Source organism: Zootoca vivipara, chromosome 5 (assembly GCF_965207765.1).
Source record: "Zootoca vivipara chromosome 5, rZooViv2.hap1.1, whole genome shotgun sequence".
Classification (NCBI taxonomy): Eukaryota; Metazoa; Chordata; class Lepidosauria; order Squamata; family Lacertidae; genus Zootoca; species Zootoca vivipara.
This window is the reverse complement of record NC_142588.1, coordinates 34,030,035-34,055,970: the sequence shown is the minus strand read 5'-3', so window position 1 is coordinate 34,055,970 and position 25,936 is coordinate 34,030,035. Positions and strand designations below refer to the sequence as shown.

Genomic DNA, 25,936 nt, shown 5'->3' with positions numbered 1-25,936 from the left:
TCTCATTACTTATTTTATTTTTTTATTGCATTTATATACCGCCCTATACCTGGAGGTCTTAAGAGAACGAGGTGGCTTGCCGAAGGTCACCTACGGTACTTAGACAAGGGCAGAAGCGAGACTTAAACCGCAGGAAGCCTAGCTTCTCTTGGCTAACCACACGAAGGAATATTTCGGTAATCCAGGAACAACCTCAACACATGTTTTCTGGCATGAGTTCCTCCCTCCACCAAAATATTATTTGAGGGAAACTTGGAAAGAGCTGTATTTATGGGTAGAGCGGGGGAAATGGGGGAGAGGGGGCTTCGCGCCGCGGCCTGACGGACCCTCCGCGGCTCCCACCTCCCCCGCGGAGGTCGTAGCAGTTCACGCCGGGACATGTAAACATCGCCCTCGGCGGGGAAGCAGGCCGCCCGGCCGGCGCAGAGCAAGCAGGCAGGCAAGCAAGCAGGCGGGGGGCGGCGTCACGGCCGGCATGCCGCGCACGCGCACCGAAGTTGCCGGCTCCTCGCCGGACGGAGCCGGCGAGCAGTTTGTGGCAAAGCCGGAGCCGGAGGAGCGGTCCTCATGGTGCAGCGCCAGGGCGGCGAGGAGGGCGCCGCCGATGCCGCCGCCGGAGGAGGAGGGCGGTGGGAGGCAGAAGATCCCCCTCCTCCCGGGAGCCACGAGGGGAAGGGCGAGGATGGCGGGCTCTGCCAGGTGCACGAACTGGAAGCGGCAGCAGGCGCTGCGAGGCTCGGCGAGCGCGACGGCGGCTGTTTCCGAGGAAGTTTCCCTTGGAGACGCGGGACGCCCGGTGGGTGAGGGCAGGCGGGAGGGCATTGCCCCGCCGCCCAGGAGGACGCGGGGCGGGGAGAGAGGAGGGTGGCGAGCTGGCAGCAGGCAGGGCGAGGAGGCGCAACACCGCGCGGCTTGCGCTCCTCGGCCTCGGAGTCGGGCGGAGGCTCCGACCAGCGGGCGTCTCAGTGCCCTGCTGCGCCCTCGCCGCTTGGCCTCGTGGCAAGGCCGGCTGCATCTTGCCTCTTTCCATGCGAGGTGCCCGCGAGCTGCGCCTTTTAGGCTCTGCTCAAATCCTTGCCAACCTTGAATACATCCGCTTAAGGTAGTCATAACAACAACAACAACAACAATTATTGTTCTCTCTCGGTCCTCCTTGGTTCTTTGATTTGTGGTTCTGTTTATATAAAGTGCCATGCACGTGCGGCTCTCTTTCAAAAAAAAGGTGCATTTTCATTTTTAGGGATTAAGTTTCACCTTTGTTCTAAAACTTTTAAGAGGACGCATGGGCTTCAGAATTTCCCAGCGCCCTGTCAAGGCAGGTTAGTGCCTTTACCAAACACATCATGGTGTCAAGTTGAAAAGGTAAAGAGAAACCTTTCCCATCACTGGTCTCTAACATCTTTGCCCTCCTAAGATGACTTAGCACAGGTTATCTATTCCTTAATACTGTAAGCTTTAATTTTCTTCCAATTTTTAAAATCCTGTGCTTATGTGTAAAAATCGATGTGTATGATATTGAGTAAGGAATTGGGGAATTGCATTTTAATTTTTATAGAGTACTAGGGGCTGTGGAGGCAGGTGGCGCTGTGGGTTAAACCACAGAGCCTAGGGCTTGCCGATTAGAAGGTTGGCGGTTGGAATCCCCGCGATGGGGTGAGCTCCCATTGCTTGGTCCCTGCTTCTGCCAACCTAGCAGTTCGAAAGCACCTCAAAGTGCAAGTAGATAAATAGGTACCGCTCCGGCAGGAAGGTAAATGGCATTTCCGTGCGTTGCTCTGGTTCGCCAGAAGCGGCTTAGTCATGCTAGCCACATGACGTGGAAGCTGTACCCCGGAAGCTGTACGCCAGCTCCCTCGGCCAGTAAAGTGAGATGAGCACTGCAACCCCAGAATCGTCCATGACTGGACCTAATGGTCAGGGGTCCCTTTACCTTTACTACCCTGTTTCCCCTATTTTAAGACGTAGTCATAAAATAAGCCATAGCATGATTTTTAAGCATTCAAGGAATATAAGCCATACCCCGAAAATAAGACATAGTGATAGGCGCAGCAGCAATGCCGGCCAAGGCAGGAGGAGGAGGAGGAGGGAAAAAATAAGACATCCCCTGAAAATAAGCCATAGTGGTTGTTTTTTGTTTGTTTGTTTTTTTGAAGAAACACAGTAGGGGCTGTGTTTCTGTTTTCTCTGGTCGCAACTCCCCCATCATTTGATTTTGTCTTTTAATGTACATATTTTTCTGTGTATAAGACTACAGTATATTTTTTCCTAAATTTTTGAAGTTTAAAATAAGGGGTCGTCTTATACATGGATAGTGCATAGTGCATTTTCTTGATTTTGAGTCCCCAAAAATAGTGGGCATCTATACACGGAAAAATACGGTATTATATACTGTATTTGGTGTTAGCCTCCCTGAGCCCAGTCCTAGCTGGGGAGGGTGGGGTATAAATAAATTTATTATTATTATTATTATTATTATTATTATTATTATTATTATTCCCCCACACTTTAAGAGAGAACTTCCCGAGAACTTCCCCTTCTCCGTGCAAGGACAAACTTGCTTTTCACCTCCCCAACCCAATTTCTTCCTTCTGGCTGTACTTAGACTTCTCCCTCTTCCATTCCTCAGCTGCCTCATGTGAGAGAGATAAAGGATGCGGAACCCTCAAATATTCCATTGTATGAAGGTACTTCATTCAAACCTCTGCTGTTGTTTAAAACCACAATTTCCCTCTTCCTTCCATCCCTGCTTTAGTCTGACTTCTGCCACTATTTGAAACCACCACATTCCCCCTCTCAGTGTCCCTCTCTTCTCGCTCCCATGCCATGGCCACCACTGTTGTGCAACCTGCCTTCTCTTTAGCTCCCCTACTGCATACTGACTTCATGTAATTCCAGGATTGTGATGGGGTACAACAAATCCACTACAAGATGTGTAGCTTGTATATGAAAACACAAGGGTGGTTATATTTTGTAAAGGGGTAACTAAACTGTTGATGGTCCTATACTATGCGTCTCTCTCTTGACCTGAAGTACTGTAGTATGAAATATATTCTGCAACAAAAGACATTTTGTTCTACAGCATAATTTGTACTTGCACCCTCTCTTGCTAACATACAATTACATCAACATATGTAACTATCATATTTAATCAGGCTGGCAATGGAAAAGCAATCTAATATTGTTTATTTTAATCATACATTGAAAAGCTATGTTAATATTTAATTATCTAATCATCTACCCCTTGGAGCCATAACCATTTTTGTTTTAAAGAGCGGTGATTTGTCAACCTAGCATTTTGTGAGCTGCTAGTAACAGTGCTTTCAGCAAGAGCAATCACAGTGTGTAGGATTAAGCTTGGAGAGAAATCTGTTATGTAGAAGTTTTAATCCAAGTTTATATGAGTTTGTCCAGAGGCCTGGATAACACATGAACTATTTTGTTTTCCCATTGCTGCTGTCACAACCGCTTTTCCAAATCAAGAGGGTCTTTAATATTATTTTGCATTTCTAGTGGTAAGTTCCTGTGACAGTCAGAGACATTAGTCTCGCACACAGTGTTTTGAAGCGTTTGTCGATAATGTAAAGGGTTAGAAAAATTCAGGGAGGTAAAGGCTATCAATGGCTATAAGTCCGGATGGCTATACTCTTTTTCCATAGTTGGAGGCAATATGTTTTTAAATACCAGTTGCTGGAAACTGCAGGAGAGAAGAGTGCTGTTGTGCTTAGGTCCCACTTGCAGATCACTGGCCTGATCCAGTATGGGCGTTGCTACATTCTGGAAGCCGTTGAGTAGTTTGTAGGATCATCCCATTTTGGGGACCTACAGTACTTATTTTGGATGTTGTAAACCTTTGTCTGGATTGTGTCACTACAAACTTCAGGTGGATGAGGATTTGTGTGGTTGAATGCTCCTCCATATAGAATACTGTACCTATTTTGTAATTTCAGTTCTCCATTTTGATCCTTCTCTTGAGAGCGGAGCTAGCCATAAAACAGCATTAGGTAAATGGCATACTGATAGAATAACAATGTTTCTTAAAACTTGATATACCCAGCAGAGAAATTGTGGGTGTCACTTTTGTCAGTGCTGAATGGAAACCTACTGTGCTTTGAGAACATAGGGACATGGGAAGCTGCTTTATACAAAGTCAGATCATTGATCCATCGAGCTCAGTATTGTTGACACTGACTGGCAGCAGTTTCCTGGGGTTTCAGCAGGCATATTTCCCAGATCTACCTGGAGGCAACTTTGCATGCAAGATACAGTGGTGCCTCGCTTAACGAATGCCCTGCTTAACGAAATTTCCACTTAATGAAAGGATTTTTCGAGCGGAGGTTGCCTCGCTAGATGAATTCGTTTTATGAAAAATTCGTCTAGCGAATCGCAGTTTCCCATAGGAATGCATTGAAATTCAATTAATGCGTTCCTATGGGCAAAAAAAATTTCAAAAAAATTTCAATGCATTCCTATGGGATTTGCTAGACGAATTTTTCGTTATAAGAAAAGACCCGTGGAACGAATTAAATTCATCTAGCGAGGCACCACTGTATGTGCTCTGCCGCTGAGTTGGGGCCATTCCCCAAGAGAGCCATTGTGTGACGAGGGATAGTGCTTGAAGAAGAGAGGAATGTTATCTTATTCCGTTCTTAAAGTTTACATTGAAAGGACAGATGCTCTAAAACCTATAATATTTTTCTTACTTTTTAATTGCAGTAAGAAGGTCATACGTTTCTACAGTGTTTGCTTTGCTAGTCTGGAATACCAGCCCAGCTTTTTTTATTAAAAAAAAGGAAAAAAAAGAAAGATACCTTTCTGACTATGATACCTTCCCTTTATAATATGAAAATTTGGTGTTTTGTTAATAATGCAGAGGTTCGCTTTTCCAGCATCCCTAAAGATCCTTTTATACAGCAACAACTTCAGAGAATTAGTGTCACATAGTCTGTGCAGAAGTCTGGCACTTTTATCTTTTAGGTACCAACCAAAGTAGACTACTACACCGAAACTTGATATTTTGTTCTTCACTCTGTAGATCAGCATGGCTTTTCCCCCCTTCTTCAGCTTCAGTCCATTCTGAGTCTCCTTATTTTAATCTAATATTTCAGACAAAAATTTCCATTAATGTGGGTCTGTATTGGACAACAAGAGCAAATTGGGGCAATAATATAATTAAGGGATCAAATCTATATTGCTCTGTATTGGCTAACGTTGTGAAGCTCTGCCAAAAGCTACACTGTAGGTTCGGAGAGAGAATGGCACGTTTGTTCTTCTAATAACACTTTAGATTAAAACCCATTATGATTAAACAGAGATGTGTGTGCTTTACCTCAAGCAGTAATATGCCTTGAGATTTAGCATCCTTTGAAATCTATTATTTTCTGTTCCAATATGTCACAGAGGCTCCTGCTCTGGAGCTTTTCTGAAAGAGAGTGGGCAGCCCTATTTAGTTCATTGTTATTGGAGTTTGCTTATATACCTGCCATAGATGATCTTTTTAAACCAACCCCCTCCCCAAATGTGTTCTTCAGATTTTGCCTATTCCTGTACAGGTGTCTCCCCACTCACACACAATCAGCACATGCTTTCCCACTGACACGCACACCATTTGCAGTGCCAAAAGGGGGTTGGGTGGGGGCAGAACGGGGGAATCCTCACGTACACATATCCCGATGATGTGTGTGGCGGCCCCTCACATAACTGGGGACTCTCCTGTATTAAGGCTGCAGTCTTATTATTACACTCACTTACATAGGAGTAAGGGCCTCCCCGTTCAGTGGGATTTATATCTGAATAGACATGCATAAGATTATGCACAAATTAGAGGCCCAGGTGTTCTTTGCTACTCACTACTGCCCTGGTGCTTCAAGTACTGGTCTGATAGAAAGCCAGTGAAATTCTGTGGAAGTTAAACCCATGTGGATGTAACTTTCATTTCTTTTCATTTATTGGTTGCCTTTCTATCTCAACAGTATGTGGTCACATAAAATCACCATCTTAAGAACCTCTGGGGATTTTGAGGACAAATGTGTTGTGAAGAACCTATTCGTTGTGCCAAGTTTGTCCGTGGCAGTCTAGAATTTAGGAGTAGACTGCAAACAAAGAGAAAGTTCTGAACATGAGCTAGAACTGGCGTTTAGGAATATATGGAGGTGAAGGAGGACATCTCCACAGATAAACAGGAAGAAAAAGGACTAGAAAATGAAAGGGGTTTTCGACATAGATTAGGAAAATAGGAAGAGAATCTGAGATAGGGAGATTGCGAGAGAAGATGGTGGATTTCGCAAGATGGGAATATGCAACGTCATAGGATGAGCCCCAAGCTATCTGTATTGGTGGTTGGATCCTTTTTTACATCCTGTTGCTACATGATCCAGTGTTGTAATCTTGTGGCCAAGTCTCCAGAAATCTTTAGCACCACTTCTGAGTAAACTGGAATTTTAAATATGCCTTAGTACAGCCTTCACCAACCTGGTGTCCTCCAGATGTTTTGGACAGCAACTCCCATCAATACAGCTGACTGGGGCTGCTGGGAGTTGTAATCCAAAGCATCTCAATGGCACCAATTAGGTGAAGACTGCTTTAGTACGTAAGAATATATCAAAAGCTGTGCCATAACAGACCTATTGCGCATAAGGATGGAAGGATTGTTGGTTTCAGTTCTCTCAGTTATCTACATTTCTATAGCAATTTGTGAAAATTCTTTTTTAAAATCTTCTTGAAAATTCTTCAGCATTTTAGTGTAATTTCCCCCCCTAACACATTTTTATGTGCGGTTTTGACTAGTGAGCACATTTTTGCAATCAATTTTTCCTAATGTAATGAATTTTTGTATGATATGTTCACTAATATATTCATTTGTATGCACACTTCCCCCCCACCCAATATATGCACAAGCATTCTTTGGTTGTAGAATTACACAGCAAATTCTGGATGGGCGTGAATTTTGGAGGATGCCAATGTTTTGATTCTCATATTGTTTCAGAAGGTGCAAATTTGATACAATTTGCCTTTAGATGCAAATTGAATCACATTTCTCCCCTTTTGCTCCAGGGAATGCCTCCAGAGAATTCCATAAGTAGATGCCTCTTTTAGGACAAAACGAGGAAAGTGTTGTGTTAGTATGCCATATTATGAATGGGAAACGTAACCAAATGACTTTTAGATTTGGATAGGCTAAGAGTAGCAGTGCTCAGATTTTATTTCCAGGAATTGATTTTATCTAGAAGAGAGTTGTTTGCACCTTTTTGCATGAAGGCTGATAAAAGGACCCTGTCTACTTAACCATGGTAAAACCCATGTCCAACTCCTCATACCAAGTACATTCTCACATTAAGCCTAACTTCATTGTGTCCAATGCTTGGAGATTTCAGCCCTTTCAAAACAGAGAGACAGCTGCTGCTCAAAAGTTGACTTTAGCAGTTGAAATCCTGGGACCAAGGCAGCCAAAGCATCTCTCTGCATATTCTGTCACCTTGGATTCACAGCTGCTGAATGTTAGAAAACATTGGTTCTCAGCTTCAAGGTTGCTTATCAGCTTCCAGGTTGTGATTCCAAGTTGCTTAGCAACCGACAGAAATGCCCTGTCAAACCACTGCTTTCTTCTGAAGATAACTCTGTTGCCTCTCTAATCTTCTTAGATGGTATCCCTACACAGCTAACAGTTCCAGGATTCAAGGTTCTTTTTTATATTATTTTTTAACAAAACAGCATTATATTTGTTCTGGATATAAATAAGTTGTGGGAAAGAAACTGCGGTGGCATTCTACCACCTCTACCCAGAATTAAAGGTAAAGGGGCCCCTGACCATCAGGTCCAGTCGTGTCCGACTCTGGGGTTGCGGCGCTCATCTCGCTCTACGAGCCAAGGGAGCCGCCGTTTGTCCGCAGACAGCTTCTGGGTCATGTGGCCAGCATGACAAAGCTGCTTCTGGCGAACCAGAGCAGCGCACGGAAACGCTGTTTACCTTCCTGCCAGAGCGGTCCCTATTTATCTACTTGCACTTTGATGTGCTTTCGGGGATACTAGAGTTAAGATATTTGCACAGCAGGATAACTTTCTCTAAGTAGCCAGCTCATTGTAAAATAATAGGGTATCACACTGTATATATACTGTAACAAGTAGAAATATTTAGTGGGTGTACCGGTAAGTTATATCTTTATTCATTACAAGTAGATAAGAAAACTAATATTTTACACTTGCTTTAAAAACTCAAGATTTTTCCTAATACAAATATGATGTAAGGTTGGTTTCTTAAGTGTTACCCAACAATACTTGGGAAAACACTGGGAAAGATGCATGAGCCTGCAGTAATTTTCATTCACATAGCCTCGGTAACGCAGGTTAATATTTCTTAATGCCAAAAGTTATCAGAATGGTTGGTGGTCTCTGTAATGAATGTGGCAGATGGACCTATTTTGCAAACATGGTGCATGGATTTATACATCCCATTCTTAAACTACTTTTTTTTAAAAAGTTGCAAAAATGCAACATGCAGATAAACATAGACATTTTGTAAAATTACAGTCCATATACTGTATGGGGACCCAGGTGGCGCTGTGGTTAAACCACTGAGCCTAGGGCTTGCTGATCAGAAGGTCGGCGGAACGAATCCCTGTGACGGGGTGAGCTCCCGTTGCTCGGTCCCAGCTCCTGCCAACCTAGCAGTTCGAAAGCACATCAAAATGCAAGTAGATAAATAGGAACCGCTACAGTGGAAAGGTAAACGGCGTTTCCATGTGCTGCTCTGGTTTGCCAGATGCGGCTTTGTCATGCTGGCCACATGACCTGGAAGCTATACGCTGGCTCCCTCGGCCAATAATGCGAGATGAGCGCGCAACCCCAGAGTCGGTCACGACTGGACCTAATGGTCAGGGGTCCCTTTACCTTTACCTTACCATAATGTCAAAAATTGCTGTTAACTTTTTTTAAAAAAAATCACCAACCATATACTTTCAATTGCAATTGTTTCTTTCCCTCCTCAAAGTAGACATACATTTTTTAAAAAGAACCGTTTCAAATTCAGTTGAAGAAATTACAGCTAAATTGCTAATTGCTAACTGGAAACTGTTTTGTTTCAGGAATAAAGGGGGAAATTACCTGTCCAGGGCTTGGCTTGTTCTATACGCTGCTGTCTGCCTTTCTCTTCTCTGTGGCATCTTTATTCCTCAAGAAAATTGAAGGTGTGCACTCAGTGGAAGTCAGTGCCATTAGATGTGTTTTTCAAATGACATTTGTCCTACCTGGTTTAATATACTTCAGGTGAGTATTATGCCTCCTTTGTATGAGGCAAGGCTAAGAAAAAAAATGCTCTTTGGATTTATTATTATTACCATTTATTTATATTCCGCTTTTTGGGCCAAAGTATACAGTAAAAAGCTATGTATGGAAGTGAGAGCTGGACCATAAAGAAGGCTGATCGCTGAAGAATTGATGCTTTTGAATTATGGTGCTGGAGGAGACTCTTGAGAGTCCCATGCACTGCAAGAAGATCAAACCTGGGAGACAAACCGACTCTTTGTGACCCCATGGACCATAGCACACCAGGCACTCCTGTCTTCCACTGCCTTCCGCAGTTTGGTCAAACTCATGTTCGTAGCTTCGAGAACACTGTCCAACCATCTCGTCCTCTGTCTTCCCCTTCTCCTAGTGCCCTCAATCTTTCCCAACATCAGGGTCTTTTCCAAGGATTCTTCTCTTCTCATGAGGTGGCCAAAGTATTGGAGCCTCAGCTTCACGATCTGTCCTTCCAAGGAGCACTCAGGGCTGATTTCCTTCAGAATTGATAGGTTTGATCTTCTTGCAGTCCATGGGACTCTCAAGAGTCTCCTCCAGCACCACAATTCAAAAGCATCAATTCTTCAGCGATCAGCCTTCTTTATGGTCCAGCTCTCACTTCCATACATCACTACTGGGAAAACCATAGCTTTAACTATACGGACCTTTGTAGGCAAGGTGATGTCTCTGCTTTTTAAGATGCTGTCTAGGTTTGTCATTGCTTTTCTCCCAAGAAGCAGGCGTCTTTTAATTTCGTGACTGCTGTCACCATCTGCAGTGATCAAGGAGCCCAAGAAAGTAAAATCTCTCACTGCCTCCATTTCTTCCCCTTCTATTTGCCAGGAGGTGATGGGACCAGTGGCCATGATCTTGGTTTTTTTGATGTTGAGCTTCAGACCATATTTTGCGCTCTCCTCTTTCACCCTCATTAAAAGGTTCTTTAATTCCTCCTCGCTTTCTGCCATCAAGGTTGTGTCATCTGCATATCTGAGGTTGTTGATATTTCTTCCGGCAATCTTAATTCCGGCTTGGGATTCATCTAGTCCAGCCTTTCGCATGATAAATTCTGCATATAAGTTAAATAAGCAGGGAGACAATATACAACCTTGTCGTACTCCTTTCCCAATTTTGAACCACTCAGTTGTTCCATATCCAGTTCTAACTGTAGCTTCTTGTCCCACATAGAGATTTCTCAGGAGACAGATGAGGTGATCAGGCACTCCCATTTCTTTAAGAACTTGCCATAGTTTGCTGTGGTCGACACAGTCAAAGGCTTTTGCATAGTCAATGAAGCAGAAGTAGATGCTTTTCTGGAACTCTCTAGCTTTCTCCATAATCCAGCGCATGTTTGCTATTTGGTCTCTGGTTCCTCTGCCCTTTCGAAATCCAGCTTGCACTTCTGGGAGTTCTCGGTCCACATACTGCCTAAGCCTACCTTGTAGAATTTTAAGCATAACCTTGCTAGCGTGTGAAATGAGCGCAATTGTGCGGTAGTTGGAGCATTCTTTGGCACTGCCCTTCTTTGGAATTGGGATGTAGACTGATCTTCTCCAATCCTCTGGCCATTGCTGAGTTTTCCAAACTTGCTGGCATATTGGGTGTAGCACCTTAACAGCATCATCTTTTAAAATTTTAAATAGTTCAGCTGGAATATCATCACTTCCACTGGCCTTGTTATTAGCAGTGCTTTCTAAGGCCCATTTGACTTCACTCTCCAAGATGTCTGGCTCAAGGTCAGCAACCACACTACCTGGGGTGTACGAGACCTCCATATCTTTCTGGTATAATTCCTCTGTGTATTCTTGCCACCTCTTCTTGATGTCTTCTGCTTCTGTTAGGTCCTTACCACTTTTGTCCTTGATTATGGTAATCTTTGTACGAAATGTTCCTTTCATGTCTCCAATTTTCTTGAACAGATCTCTGGTTTTCCCCATTCTATTGTTTTCCTCTATTTCTTTGCATTGCTCATTTAAGAAGACCCTCTTGTCTCTCCTTGCTGTTTTTTGACAATCTGCATTCAGTTTCCTGTATCTTTCCCTTTCTCCCTTGCATTTTGCTTGCCTCCTCTCCTCCGCTATTTGTAAGGCCTCGTTGGACAGCCATTTTGCTTTCTTGCATTTCCTTTTCCTTGGGATGGTTTTCGTTGCTGCCTCCTGTATAATGTTACGAGCCTCCATCCATAGTTCTTCAGGCACTCTGTCCACCAAATCTAAATCCTTAAACCTGTTCCTCACTTCCACTGTGTATTCATAAGGGATTTGATTCAGATTGTATCTTACTGGCCCGGTGGTTTTTCCTACTTTCTTCAGTTTAAGCTGGAATTTTGCTATAAGAAGCTGATGATCTGAGTTACAGTCAGCTCCAGGTCTTGTTTTTGCTGACTGTATAGAGCTTCTCCATCTTTGGCTGCAGAGAATATAATCAATCTGATTTCGATGCTGCCCATTTGGTGATATCCATGTGTAGAGTCGTCTCTTGTGTTGTTGGAAGAGAGTGTTTGTGATGACCAGCTTGTTCTCTTGACAGAACTCTATTAGCCTTTGCCCTGCTTCATTTTGAACTCCCAGGCCAAACTTGCCAGTTGTTCCTTTTATCTCTTGATTCCCTACTTTAGCATTCCAATCCCCTGTAATGAGAAGAACATCCTTCTTTGGTGTCATTTCTAGAAGGTGTTGTAGGTCTTCATAGAATTGGTCAATTTCACTTTCTTCAGCACCGGTAGTTGGTGCATAAACTTGGATTACCGTGATGTTAAAAGGTCTGCCTTGGATTCGTATCGAGATCATTCTGTCATTTTTGAGATTGCATCCCATTACAGCTTTTGCCACTCTTTTGTTGACTATGAGGGCCACTCCATTTCTACTACAGGATTCTTGCCCACAGTAGTAGATATGATAGTCACCCGAACTGAATTCGCCCATTCCCTTCCATTTTAGTTCACTGATGCCCAGGATGTCGATATTTATTCTTGTCATCTCATTTTTGACCACATCCAGCTTACCTCCATTCATGGTTCTTACATTCCAGGTTCCTATGCAATATTTTTCTTTACAGCATCGGACTTTCCTTTCGCTTCCAGGCATATCCGCAACTGAGCGTCCTTTCGGCTTTGGCCCAGCCACTTCATCAGCTCTGAATCTACTTGTACTTGTCCTCCGCTCTTCCTCAGTAGCATGTTGGACGCCTTCCGACCTGAGGGGCTCATCTTCCAGCGTCATAACTTTTATATGCCTATTGTCTTTGTCCATGGAGTTTTCTTGGCAGGGATACTGGAGTGGCTTGCCAGTTCCTTCTCCAGGTGGATCACGTTTAGTCAAAACTCTCCACTATGACCTGTCCATCTTGGGTGGCCCTGCATGGCATAGCTCATAGCTTCTCTGAGTTATTCAAGCCCCTTCGCCACGACAAGGCATTGATCCATGAAGGGGGTGTTTAGGCTAGAACACATCATTATGATGGGACACTCATTTCATCAATTTCAATGAGTGCTGCAAAGTAGCAAGAGAAATATATTTCTAGCCAACTGTATGCCCTGCCTTCCTGTAGCTATGTCCATAGTAAGGGAACTCTCTATGGCAGGCTTCCTCAAACTCGGCCCTCTAGAGACTACAGTTCCCATCATCCCTAACCACTGGTCCTGCTAGCTAGGGATCATGGGAGTTGTAGGCCAAAAACATCTGGAGGGCCGAGTTTGAGGAAGCTTGCTCTATGGAGTGGGAAGCTCCATCCACGTTCTGATCTATTCCTGTGGCTTTCTAGACTTCTTGCACAATGGATGTTTGCTGGGGACCAGAATGCAGAAGTGTCTGTTGCAATGATTAGAATGCAGAAGTGTCTTCAATTCTCCAGAACAGACGCCGCAGTGATTCCCTCAAATACCCTAAAATCTAGCCTACAACACACAAACATAGTGCTCAGCACAGCATTCTTCACTTTTATAGTTCACCGAAAAAGAAGCTAATAAGCAGATTTTAAGGGTGTGAGAGTATACAGTGAATACAGTCGTCATCTACTGTAGAGTCACTGGAATATCTATTATCACGATATCTAGAAAAACAAACATGTCAGGTGCTTCACTGAAATTGTGAGTCTTTAAAAAAAACCTACTGGTTTTCAGTAGCTTCTCAGCCTTTTGGCTCAGAACAAGTGTAAAAATCACTGGTTCTCATAGATTTCTAATGCTAAGGTAACACTATGTATATTGCTCTATGAATTGTCATTTTTAGGATTAATAATGTACCTTTTTAGCACTATTAGTATAAGTCAAAAGTGAATACTGTATGTGAAAGTGGGTCCTATGGTACAGGTTAGAAGTCAGAGGTGAATCTTGGGTCTGGACTAGTTGAAGACCACTGAAACTGCCAAAAAACATTCGAAAAGGAAAATAAAAATAGTAATACTTATAATACTGATAGTTGCTCCAAAAAATGAAAAGCCCAACACCCTGCCCCATGCAAGTACTGTACAAGCTTAAAATCCATAGCCTTCCTGCCACCCAGCAAAATGACCCAAAGGATCCTTTGATAACAACCCTCCCTGATGTCTGCTAGTGCCCTTTCACATGCTGGCTGGCTCCTCTCCATGTGTCCTGGAAATAAAGAGTTGTTCCTCAAGTCACCCATCTCAGGCTGCAAGCTGCAAACTAAGAGCTGAAGGCCAAAGAGCCTTCACAGTGGTATCTCTGGTTAGGAACTTAATTCATTCCGGAGGTCCGTTCTTAACCTGAAACTGTTCTTAACCTGAAGCACCACTTTAGCTAACGGGGCCTCCTGCTGCCGCCGTGCCGCTGGAGCACGATTTCTGTTCTCATCCTGAAGCAAAGTTATTAACCTGAGGTACTATTTCTGGGTTAGCGGACTTTGTAACCTGAAGCGTTTGTAACCCGAGGTACCGCTCAATAACCATTTGATCAAAATGCATCAAAGTTGGGGACACTATTGGAACATGAGTCCTAGTAGTGTCAGCGTTGGAAAAATCATAGTGTTATTTAACATTCAGTGATCTGAAATTCACTGCAAGTCCTATTGATGCATGAATATGGAAACCTTAAGCCATGAGTTAAATTATACACATCTCTCCTTCTTTCATTTTAGAACAGGATTTCTGGGACCAGAAGGCAAACGACTAGTTCTTTTCTTTCGAGGATTGCTCGGCTCTAGTGCAATGATTCTTCTCTATTATGCTTTCCAAGTGATGCCTCTTGCTGACGCTACAGTCATTACTTTCAGCAGCCCAGTTTTTACATCGCTATTGGCCTGGATATTCCTCAAGGAGAAGTATAGTCCTTGGGATATTCTTTTCACTCTGTTTACAATCACCGGAGTGGTGCTTATTGCAAGACCACCTTTTTTATTTGGATCCAGAGTTGCTGGAATAGAAGAAGAGTACAAAGATCGCCTGAAAGGAACACTAGCAGCTGTTGCAAGTGCCATAGCTGCCGCGTCAACTTTTGTTATATTAAGGAAGGTGGGGAAATCAGTGCATTATTTTTTGTCTATTTGGTATTATGCAGTAATTGGGTTAATAGTTTGCCTAATAGTGCTTTTTGTAATGGGTGAGTGGAGTTTGCCCAACTGTGGCATAGATAGATTTCTCTTGGTATTAATTGGAGTGTTTGGTCTAGGTGGCCAAATATTCCTTACAAAAGCACTACAGATAGAGAAAGCTGGTCCTGTTGCTATAATGAAAACAATGGACGTGGTGTTTGCTTTTATCTTCCAAATTCTTTTCCTCAATCATTTGCCTACGTGGTGGACAGTCGGAGGTGCCCTTTGCGTAGTAGCTAGCAGTTCCGGAACTGTCATTCGGAAGTGGTATCAAAGCTCAAAAAAGAGCACCGGAAATGAAATTTGAGAAGTGGGGTGTTATTTCACTGCTGAAACAGGGCAAATCACTTGAGTATTTATTTTAAACAATTCACCACCACCTTTCCAGGCACTTCTCTCTGCCAAAGAGCGAGACTTCCGCCTGCACAGGTAGGGCTGAAGTGTGTTCCTAGTTCAATGTTTCAATTTGGTAATGTTTCTGTTTTGTTTTGTTATTTCTACTAGTTGTTGCTTTGGCATAGTTATTTTTCTATATTTTGGTGACGCAGATCTTAAAATGTATTTATAGCAATATAAACTGAGATATATATATATGTATATATCCCTCTTTTTTATTATTACATTGTGCCTGAATAGACGGAGCAAAGGCCATATTGGCTGCTACTATTCAGCTGCTACGATTCAAGGAAAAGTCAATGGCCAGTTGTCCAAGGGGGCATTTCTTTTCAATGGAACGTATTGCAGCTGTACCCATGCTCAGTACTATGCAAAATGTTTTGAATGTCTGTCTGTTTAACTATGCAATTAAAGTAGCACCTACTTGTCAGTTTTGCCAGAATTTTGGATTTAAGGATGGTGGACAGTTTAAGCCCCTGTGTACTAAGAGGGGGATGCACCAGAAGCTACTGCATTCCAAAGACCCACAATAAGCTGGTACGCTGATGATGCATCAACACTGCCACATGCCATTGCAAATTATGCTAGTATACATTCTCAGGATTGACGTGTCTATCAACTTAAATCCAAGCATTTTGGCATAAGTGGTTTTTGCCTATCATAATAATTCTGGAATAGTGTTTGCATTAGTCCATATACTGTAGCAACACAAAACAACAAGCGGCTTGATCTATTGCCCTGAATTTGTGAGCTTGTCATAGACATCCCATTCACTATAGTGGAGAAGACAGAGGCAGCAGGTCTTTGCAGGTCTTTCTTGGTACAGTCGTACCTTGGTGGACAAACGCCTTGCGACTTGAACGTTTTGGCTCCTGAACACCGCAAACCCGGAAGTAGGTGTTCCAGTTTGCGAACGTTCCTTGGAACCCAAACGTCTGATGTGGCTTCTGCCACTTCCAGTTGGCTGCAGGAGCTTCCTGCAGCCAATTGGAAGCCATGCCTTGGTTTCCGAATGTTCGGAAGTTGAATGGACTTCCAGAACGGATTCCGTTCGACTTCCGAGGTACCACTGTATTGGTGCAAAAACAGAAAGCCAAGCCTTGTTCAGACATGAAATGACATTGTATTGCATTTGTTGCGATGGACGTGTACAACATAACATGAAAATGTCTGAAATGTATGTTTAACCACAAATGTACACATGAACTAGAATCTGGTTTTACAACCAACAAAACTTGTTCTGCAGATGTTGCCCGCACTCACATTTGACTGTGTTATAGTTGCATTTATGAGAGCAGCATGTCAGTGTATAATAATGGTCAGCTAAACCACGGAGATGGTATCAGTGTGATCAGCGTTTTGTATCTTTCTTTCTCCTCACTGCTTGTTCATTGCTAACATTTCCTGTTTGGTGTAACCCAAGCCAAGTTCCCATCCATAGTTACATTGGTGTCTTCATCACCAGATATAAAAATAGAACAATGTTCAGGAGATTCCAAATCCCATCCCTCAGAGCTGGTTTTTCATTAAAACACAAATGGCTTTGTTTTCATGTAGTTGACCCCTGAAACTGGATGCTACCCCATTTCTATTTTCATTTAGAATTCTGTTATAGAAAAGTCAAGGTGAAAACATCATTAAAACAAACTACAATATGCAACAGATTAGGCTAGCATTTCCCTGTATGCACCTTATTTTCAGCTAGCTAATGTGGAAAGCATATCATGAAGCATTCATTGAAACACAAATCCAGTCACCCCAGAACTTCCTGGTGTCAATGTACTTTAGTAAGTGGAATCAATGTGAGAGCACCAGACATCACTCTGATTGCACAGATAATTGTGATAAATAAAATTACTAATGCATATTCAATATTCAGAATAAAAACATGTCATTACATGTCAGTACTCTCTGAATATACTGTACAGTCGTACCTTGGTTTTGGAACAGCTTAGTTCCCGAACGTTCTGGCTCCCAAACACTGCAAACCCGGAAGTGACTGTTCCAGTTTGTGAACTATTTTTGGAATAGTTCCAAACATCTGACGGGGCTTCCGATTGGTTCCTACAGCCAATCAGAAGCTGTGCTTTCGTTTCTGAACATTTTGGAAGTCGAACAGACTCCCGGAACAAAATCTGGTTGACTTCCAAGGTACGACTGTACAGTAAGAATATTGCACAAAGTTGTTGTTAGTCTATAAAAAAACAGCTTAGTCACTTGCATTGCAGGGTTTCCTCACTTGCAACTGTGGGGAAGTCTGACCAATGAGCCTGGAAATATTTCCAGTATGAGAAACCACTTCTTTCCAAAAAGACAGTCACTGTGAGCCTAGCTAGGTTTTAAAATTATATAACTTCTTCCCTCCAATAAGGAACTGTTCTTGCTTATTTTCCCCTAGAGCTTGTTCTCCATCCTGAGAGGGTAGAAAAAGAGAAGGGAAAGATCTCTCCAGCCTTCATTGCCTGTTGTGGGAGGAGGATACTTTGGGATGCTAAATAAATACTCTGCTTCTCCCATGAGCAGCTGTCCTATGTAGCCAGACTTCTAAAACAAGTTGCTCCAAAAACTCAGGTGTCTCCTTTGATGCAGTGTGGTTGGCTATGGTTGGAGCATGGAAAAGGCATGTGCTTAGAAAAATACTCACCTGAGTCTAAGCAAGTTCTCAAAATCCCTTCCCCCCATCCCAACTGCCTTTTTGAGTCATGACCTCCTAAGTACTGCTAAATGCTTTCCACTTCCCTGAACAGAAAGAAGTATAGGGATAAGCATTGCAGATGGAAGTCCCACAAAGTTCAAGGAGGTTTAGTCTGGTAAGCAAAGTGCTACATCTACCAGAGCAATCCAAAGTGGGGCCAGGAAAGGAGCAATTTCACTGCCATATCTGAATACCTGCTTCTCAATCCAGCTAGGGCAGAAGGTCAAGGGTATTTTACCCACCAACTCAACCACCCTATATATATATATATATATATATATATATATATATATATATATATATATGTATATGTATATGTATATATATATGTATATGCTGCAGCTGATCTTCTTGGGAATTGGGGTCCTTGAGGCATAGGAAGCCAGGAAACTGCCTTGACATCAGTTCAGACAAGTTGCCCATCTAGTTACCAATGCTGTTTTTTTGACTTAGTTAACTGTGTGTGCCTATACATGTCCACATGGAAACAAGCCTTACTGGACTTACTTCCAAGTAAGTGTGCATAGGATTGCAGCCTTAATAGTACCTGGAGACAGAGGGAAGAGACATGGGTACATGGCAGCCTCATACTCCTCATAGCATGCATATGCTATTCTTGTTTCAGGTGATAGAAATCCATTGGGCAGGATAGACATTTATTTTCATGTAAAAAAGGAAAAGAAAAGAAAATACATGTCCATGTTGTCCTCTGCTCCTCCCAAATTCTCCTGCAAGCTGACAATTATTTAAACAATACGGGTAACTTGAATCAATCTCACTGTTTTTGTTTAATCCCAGTTATGGCTGAAATTGATTCAGTTTAAGCAAAAAAAAAAAAAGTTCTGTAAAACAGTTCAGCACACCTCTGGAATTGTTTCAGTTCATGGACTATACAGAAAATTAGTTTATTGTACCTTAAGCATCAGCCATTATTAAGTATTATGAAGTATGCCTTTAATAGAAATAGAACATGTAGAGCACTAGACTGTTATACTATTGAACATCCTAATCTTTTAAGAGGACAAATCTCAGGACAAGCCCAAGATGTGTAAAAATCTTCCCAATACAGATTTCACGTGCTCATGATTCCTTTGGACCTGAAAGTGTTGACCTGTGAGTGTTATCACACTAAAAATGAATGAATGGATCCCTTATCTCGAACCTCTGTGCTTAATTTAGAGTCCTGTTCAGGTTTAACAGATCCCTTCAGGTAAAGTTTGGGTTCTGTTTTGTTCTGTAAAGGGTTGGTCTGGTTTTTGGTTCATATTTGTTTTGATTTCATGAACCCAGCATTTCATCCCATTGATGTGATTTGAAAATGTCCTTGCTAACTGAATAACCCAATTATATGCATGCTAATTTAGAAGCAAGGCCCACTATATTTAGTGGGACTTAATTGCCAAGTAAGTGCACATAGTCACTTTTACTTGACAATAAGTACTACATACAGTCAAACCTCAGTTCCTGAACGGCTCCGTTTTTTAATGATTCGGCTCCCGAACGCCAAAAAACTGGAAGTAAATGTTCTGGTTTTCAAACGTTTTTCAGAAGCCGAATGTCCGACGCAGCTTCTGTTGAGTGCAGGAAGCTCTTGCAACCAATTGGAAGCCGTGATTTGGTTGTCGAACGTTTCAGAAGCTGAACAGGCTTCCTGAACGGATTACGTTTGACAATGGAGGTTTGGCTGTATTTAGACAAATGGAACTTTTAAGTTGATTTATTTAGAATCAGGGTGCTACCGTAATGCAGATTTATCTCTGGTACTGCATTATTAGTTACTCTTTGGCTTTTAATTATATTTCATGATTCTCATAAGAGTAACAGTCATAAAAGGGAACCAAATAACCAACAGGAAGAATAGTGCAGTGAGACCGCAACATATGCAGGATTACATTTCACAATTGCACCCAAAGACAAAACACATTGGGTCCAATGGCAGGTGGGATTGCTAAAGTCATTTCCCCAGACATCACCTCATTCCCACCCCCCTTAAAAATTATTTACTGTTATGCCAAGCGCATAAAGCAGAATGTGCACATAAGTTGCAGGCTCACTGTACTATAGCAAAGCAACAAGGACAGCAATAGAAGTAATAAAAGTCCCAGAAGTAGAAGAACAGAACTATATTAGAGCAATTGTGAAATTCTAAAAGGATAAAATAACTACCCAGAACAACTCATGAGGTTTAGCATCATGCTAAAAAGTTGAATGTTTCTTGGCGTAAGCCTGGGGTCACCAGTGCACTGCCCTGGGCTGGCACCAGTGTGCCCAACTACCTCCTATGGCACCTACAGCAGGTCTCAAGCAAATATCCCTTCAAAAATCTACAGTGCATAAGAAACTGTTTATTGCTCCTGTTTATACTGCTTTGGCCTCTCCTATATTGAACACGCCCTCTTACAAACAGGTCCGTATTCATTGGATGCCATCTTTGGGCATCCACATTCCTTTCTGTTCTGAACAGAGGAGAGGTGTAAAGAGCTCTCTGAGTGAACGCCACAGTGGCTGACCTAGGTGCTTCCTTTCCATCGATGGGCATGACCACACCATTCTGTGGTCTTGTCTCATTTCCTGCCCTTTTTGATGTGGAAGGAATTTTGTGTTACTTCACATCCCCATGGCAGCCATTTTGCGGCTGGTGCCTCCATAGTACTTGCTCTAAATTCCAAAGGTATCCACTGGCCCCCAAAGGTTGGTGACCCCCTTGCACAAAGCTATGAATGGATACCAGTTCAATTGTCGGAATGTGTTTGTCCCACGGAGGTGTGCATTTCTTTAGTGAACTGGTCTGTTGAGGCTGCAGTATTGTACACACTTGCCAGGGAGTAATGAATAGGATTCCTCTGTAAAGCTCCCTTCTCATTGGTTAAATGGCATATGGTTATTATTCCATTGCAAACATATTTCCAATATTTCTCTAGGGTGAGTGGGGAACCTGTGACTCTCTAGATATTGGTGGGCTGCAGCTCCCATCATTCCTGGCCATTGGTTGTGCTCATTGGGTCTAATGGGAGGTGAAGTCCAGTAACATCTGGGGGGTGAGTGGGGACAAGTTCCCCAGTGCTGCTGTGGGAAATTAAATCTAGCTAATCCTAAATTACCTAATCCAGGCATAGGCAACCTTCAGCCTTCCAGATGTTTTGGCCTACAACTCCCATGATCCCTAGCTAACAGGACCAGTGGTCAGGGATGATGGGAATTGTAGGCCAAAACAACTGGAGGGCCGAAGGTTGCCTATGCCTGACCTAATGCAAAACTGGCATTACTTGGAAAAGATCTATTTAGGATGGTGCTAAGCTCCTGAGAAATTAGTTTTTAAATTACGTTTTCTTTTTTCTTTTCAAACCACCCTGGGATTAATTGAGGGGCGGCATTAAAATACTTCAAACTAAATAAAAAAAATAGTTTAGGGTAGCTTTCAACTGCCAGATATGCACACTCCATATGTAGCACTGTGCTAGTCTTGTAGAAGTCTCTCCAGCCTTTTTAAGCTATCATAATTTTTAATCCTATGTAGCTTTCATTAATGCATACAAATGCCAATGGATTATCTTTAACCTATTATACTTTGCAAAGGGGGAAGTAGATTTGAATTGTACTATTCCTGTGTCTCTTTCCAGTTTTCCTCAGCAATTACCAAGGTGTTATGGGTTAGTCACAGTATAGTGACCATCAACTGTGGTGGCTTGTCCAAAGAGAACATATCAGAATGAGCAGCACAGTAGATTGTTTAGGGCCTGTTCAACATAAGATAGATCTAATAATACAAATATACATAGAAAAGATGGTGTATCTTTTTTGTCTTTTGGAGGTCCTGCTTGATGTACCTAATGCCAATATGTTGCTATATTGCCAGTAGACAGTCATCATGGTGAAGCAGGAACTCTTGAATCCGGTTCTTCAAGAAGTGTCTCTGATGTTAAAGAACCACCAATGCAAAAATGCTTTTGAATACCGTATATGCAATCTCTATTTTTGCAAAATATCAGGGAGCTAAGCTGGATGGCCCTTGCACTACTTTCATCTCCTTTATTGCACCTTGTTAAGCTGTTTTTGTAGCGGCTGCTGTTTTGTAGCAGATGCTTATTTTTTTATAGGCAACTTTTTAATTTCCTGGATTTTGAAATGTAAAGTATATTTTAATAAGAAGTTTATATGATTTCATAAATTCTAATAAATACAATGAAAAATACACGCTTGGTTTCATTGATATCAGAAGAGTCTCGCAGCTATTCAAGCTGACGTGAAGGAATAAACAATAAGCTGTGGTTTCCTTAGAAGACCCTTCCCGAATCTATCCAAAGATGTATCTAAGTCCAGCATTCAGTTCTCACATTTTACAACTAGATGCTTATCCTCCAATAATTTTTCTAAACCCCTTTAAAGTCATCCAAGTTGGGGGCCATTACTACATCTTGTGAAGCACTTCTTTTTGTCTGCCCTGAATCTTCCAACATGCAGCTTCACTGAATATTCCTGGGTTCCGTTCTTCTGAGAGAACAATATCTCCCTATCTACTTTCCCCACACCATGCAAAATGCTATACATCTTTATTATTAATAATAATAATAATTAAATTTGTATACCATGTCCCTCACACAGCTTTTCTCCAACTAAAAGCCCTATATTTTGTAACTTTCCCTCATGGGGGAATTGGTCCAGCCCTGTTATCATTTTAGTTGCCCCTCCCCCTTTTGAACCTTTTCAATATTCTTTTTTAGATGTGGCAACCAGAACTATGCACTGTGAATACAGCCCCATCATAGAGCTGGCTGCATGACAGCATTATGATATTAGCAGTTTCATGTTCAATCTTTTTCCTAATATGCAATTTGCTTTTTTTAATTAAAAAAAATGGCTGCCACACACTGGGCCGACATTTTCATTGAGGTATCCACCATTACCCAAAAATCATAGATCATATACTGTATTAAGATCACATACAACAACAGAAAACAACAAATACCTTAAACCTACGCTCCAACAAGGACTGGAACCCACACAAGGCCGTTCAGAGGCTTATACAGATACTATGATAAGATCCATGCCATACATTTGAAGTATACGGCTTTCCCCATTGTACCCTGGAAACTACACTGTACCCTGCAGTTTATCCCTCACAAAGCTACAATTCCTAGCTTCCTTAAACTTCAGTTCCCATTATTCTTTTCTGGGGGTGGGGTGGGGATATCAAACCCAGCCAGTAGGGTTGCCAGACTCAATAGAGGACAGGACTTCTGTGACTTTAATTGCCCTGCTCTCTTTTGAGTCTGGAAACCTTAAAGAGAAACCAGCAGGCCCTTTGCTTGGAAATTAAACAAAGGGTCTGCTGGTTTCTCTTTAAGGTTTCCAGACTCGAAAGAGAGCAGGGCAATTAAAGGCACAGAAGTCCTGTCCTCTATTGAGTCTGGCAACCCTACCAGCCAGATGGGCGGGTTATAAATAATAAAATTATTATTATTACTCTGTATCCTTCAATCTGAATTTAGAGAGATTCCTGGAGATAATTTCAGTGTATCTTCCAGTCTCTGGCCAATCTGTTGCAGCACTCAGCAAATCCCAGCCTAAAACTATATAGCTGTGGCCAGGAGATCCCTCCCATCCATCTCCAGACAGAAAAACCATGTGGAAAAACTGCATTTTACTACTGTATTGTCTTAAGGCACCTTAACTTTACCTGTTTTGCAAATTCCCCTCCCATTCTTGTCATTATGGCAATCCAGCCAATCAGGATACAGGGATTAACAAACTGCCTCATTACCACATAAGTAGGGCTGCAGCTGTGGTGCACCTATTAGCCTATCAGAATCACCAGCAATAGTTCCAAGGGTGTGCACAGATGTTTCCTTGAAGGCCACACCAACACAGCCAGGCCTCAGGAGTGCATTTGCTTCCTGAATAGCCTTGCTGTTCGCTTTCCCTTTCCTGACCAGCCTTTTTGCGTGAGCAAGCACCATGGAATTCACTGTAAGTCTCTTGTTTTTAAATTAAACAGGTTCTTCTTTTCTTTTTTTAGTTATGGGGGGGTCTATATATGAATTTACCTTGTTTATTGGAATATTTATAAGCTGCACTTCCATAAATTATATAATAAGGCGGTGAACAACATAAAAACAACACTACAGCAACAGTAAAAACATCAACAATGTATCAGTGAAGACCGGTTGGTACAAAATGCCATGCTCTAAAAATCAAGCTGGTTCTCCCAGTGTTGCTGAACTACAATTCCCATCAGCCTCAGCAAGCATGGTCAATGGCCAGGGATGATGGGAGCGGTGCTTCAGCACATCTTGAGGACCAAATTTCCCCCACACCTGTTCCAAAGGCTTATCAAACTTCTATTGGCAAGGAGTTCCACAATTTAATTTAACTTATTCTGTAAATATATGTCATGTTCCAGCCCAAACAGGCCTCTTCTGGCTCTTGACAGGACCCAGCAAAAAATCAACAACACCCGCTCTTCAGCTGGCTTCTCAAAGCCTGCCCCGAGGGGGGAAATGCCGACTTTCCTAGAGACACTTTGAAGTTGTTGGTTTTTGGGTGGGCACTGAGGAACAAGAAACAATATGGGTGTGGGCTGAATTTCACACACCAATTTTGGACCAACCCGCCACTTCTTGAGTGGCAGGCTTCTAATTAAATGCAACTGGGAACAGGGAATGTGATTGAGCCATAGATCCACTCAGTGGGGGCCTTTAGGGAGTTTTGTGTGCATTAAGACTCTGAAACAGGAGTGGCATAGCATTACATAAGATTGCTCCAGGAAGCAGCTTTTGTTGGTGTTGGCAATAGAAAATCCCTGCTTGCTTCACTTTTAAATAGTTTCGAATCGTTACAGAAACGATCAAATCAATTTTCTCCTGAAAAGCAATGATGTGATGAATTTCCTTGGACGGGTAAAATGACCTCATCTCCTGCCATTGCTTCCAAAAAGTATGGCATTTTTGCCAAAGGGATAAAATCTGTTGCTGTGGAGATAGTTCCCAAATACTTAACCCCCACCCCCAATATTCTTGTTTGTAAAGATACCTCACGTACAGCACATGTACAGAGTTTTATTGAGTATTTTCTCTTACTTGAATTTCAGTGTTCTAATATTCGTATATTCACCATGATCTTTTGTTGTGATGAATGATGATGATTATGATGGGGTTTTTTATACATAAAAAACGGCAGCCTTTGATTGTCATCTATAATGTTCTACCCTGGTACTTTGAAATGTTATGTTTCGTGTTTTGAGATTTGCAATTAAAACACACACACACACACACACACACCATTCCTCTGCATCCGGCCAGTCCATGACATTGGCAATTGCTTGTCTGAAAAATTTGTAACATGAATGACATGCAGATTTATTCTTCAGTGGTCTGTGGTAAGAACAGAACCAGGGATTTATTTCGGAAATCTCTCTTCTTTGGAATTCCTTTGACTATAACTCCCACCATCTCTTCCCTGAAAAGAAAGCCCAAAAGAACTTGATTTTTGAAGAACTGCTGAAGACAACAACAAAAACACAATCTGTGTATCTGTTTCTTTCCAGTGTAACCATCACTTTTTCATGTCTCACAAGGAGTTGTTGAGCTATTGGCACAGCACTTAGGGCATTAAAACTCTCAAACCACTTGAGGAATCTGCCAAATATTTCCACCAATGTTTATGTGGTTTAGAACTCCAAAGCCACTTGGGAAATCTGCCAAAGATTTCCAAAAATGTTTATGAGCTTTGGAGAAAATCTCATATTTTCAGTTTAGGAGGAAAGAGAATAGACAGAATAACTTATGGGCTCATTGTCAGCATTTTGTCATGTGAAGTGAGAAACGGAGCTATTAAATTGAAAATGAATGCCAAGGGAAAGATAGCTTATTTTATCCAGCAGGTGTCACTATTGTTCAATAGCGCAGTGCCAGTCCTTCAGTTCTAAACAGGGAGATACTGTACTAAGAAACCGTCTTGAGAAATAATCTTGCATGGTGATAGGTGTATTTTCTTGATGGCTAGACAAATACGCTCTGTGTGTTCTCAG

General features: G+C 42.1%; 1 protein-coding gene across 3 annotated transcripts; it reads left to right on the top strand.

Moving 5' to 3' along the window:
- The first annotated feature begins 373 nt into the window (after nt 1-373).
- Nucleotides 374-22,104, top strand: SLC35G1 (solute carrier family 35 member G1). Of its 3 annotated transcripts, XM_088670343.1 has the most exons (4): nt 461-796; nt 2,627-2,684; nt 9,078-9,258; nt 14,367-22,104. In XM_088670343.1, exons 1-4 carry the CDS (start codon nt 476-478, stop codon nt 15,124-15,126), a joined length of 1,320 nt encoding a protein of 439 aa, XP_088526469.1. In that variant the 5' UTR covers nt 461-475; the 3' UTR covers nt 15,127-22,104. The 3 variants fall into 3 exon arrangements, with proteins under 3 accessions (XP_034994415.3, XP_088526468.1, XP_088526469.1); XM_035138524.3 differs by lacking the exon at nt 2,627-2,684 and having other exon boundaries at nt 374-796; XM_088670342.1 differs by lacking the exon at nt 2,627-2,684 and having other exon boundaries at nt 430-699.
- The last annotated feature ends 3,832 nt before the right edge of the window (nt 22,105-25,936 follow it).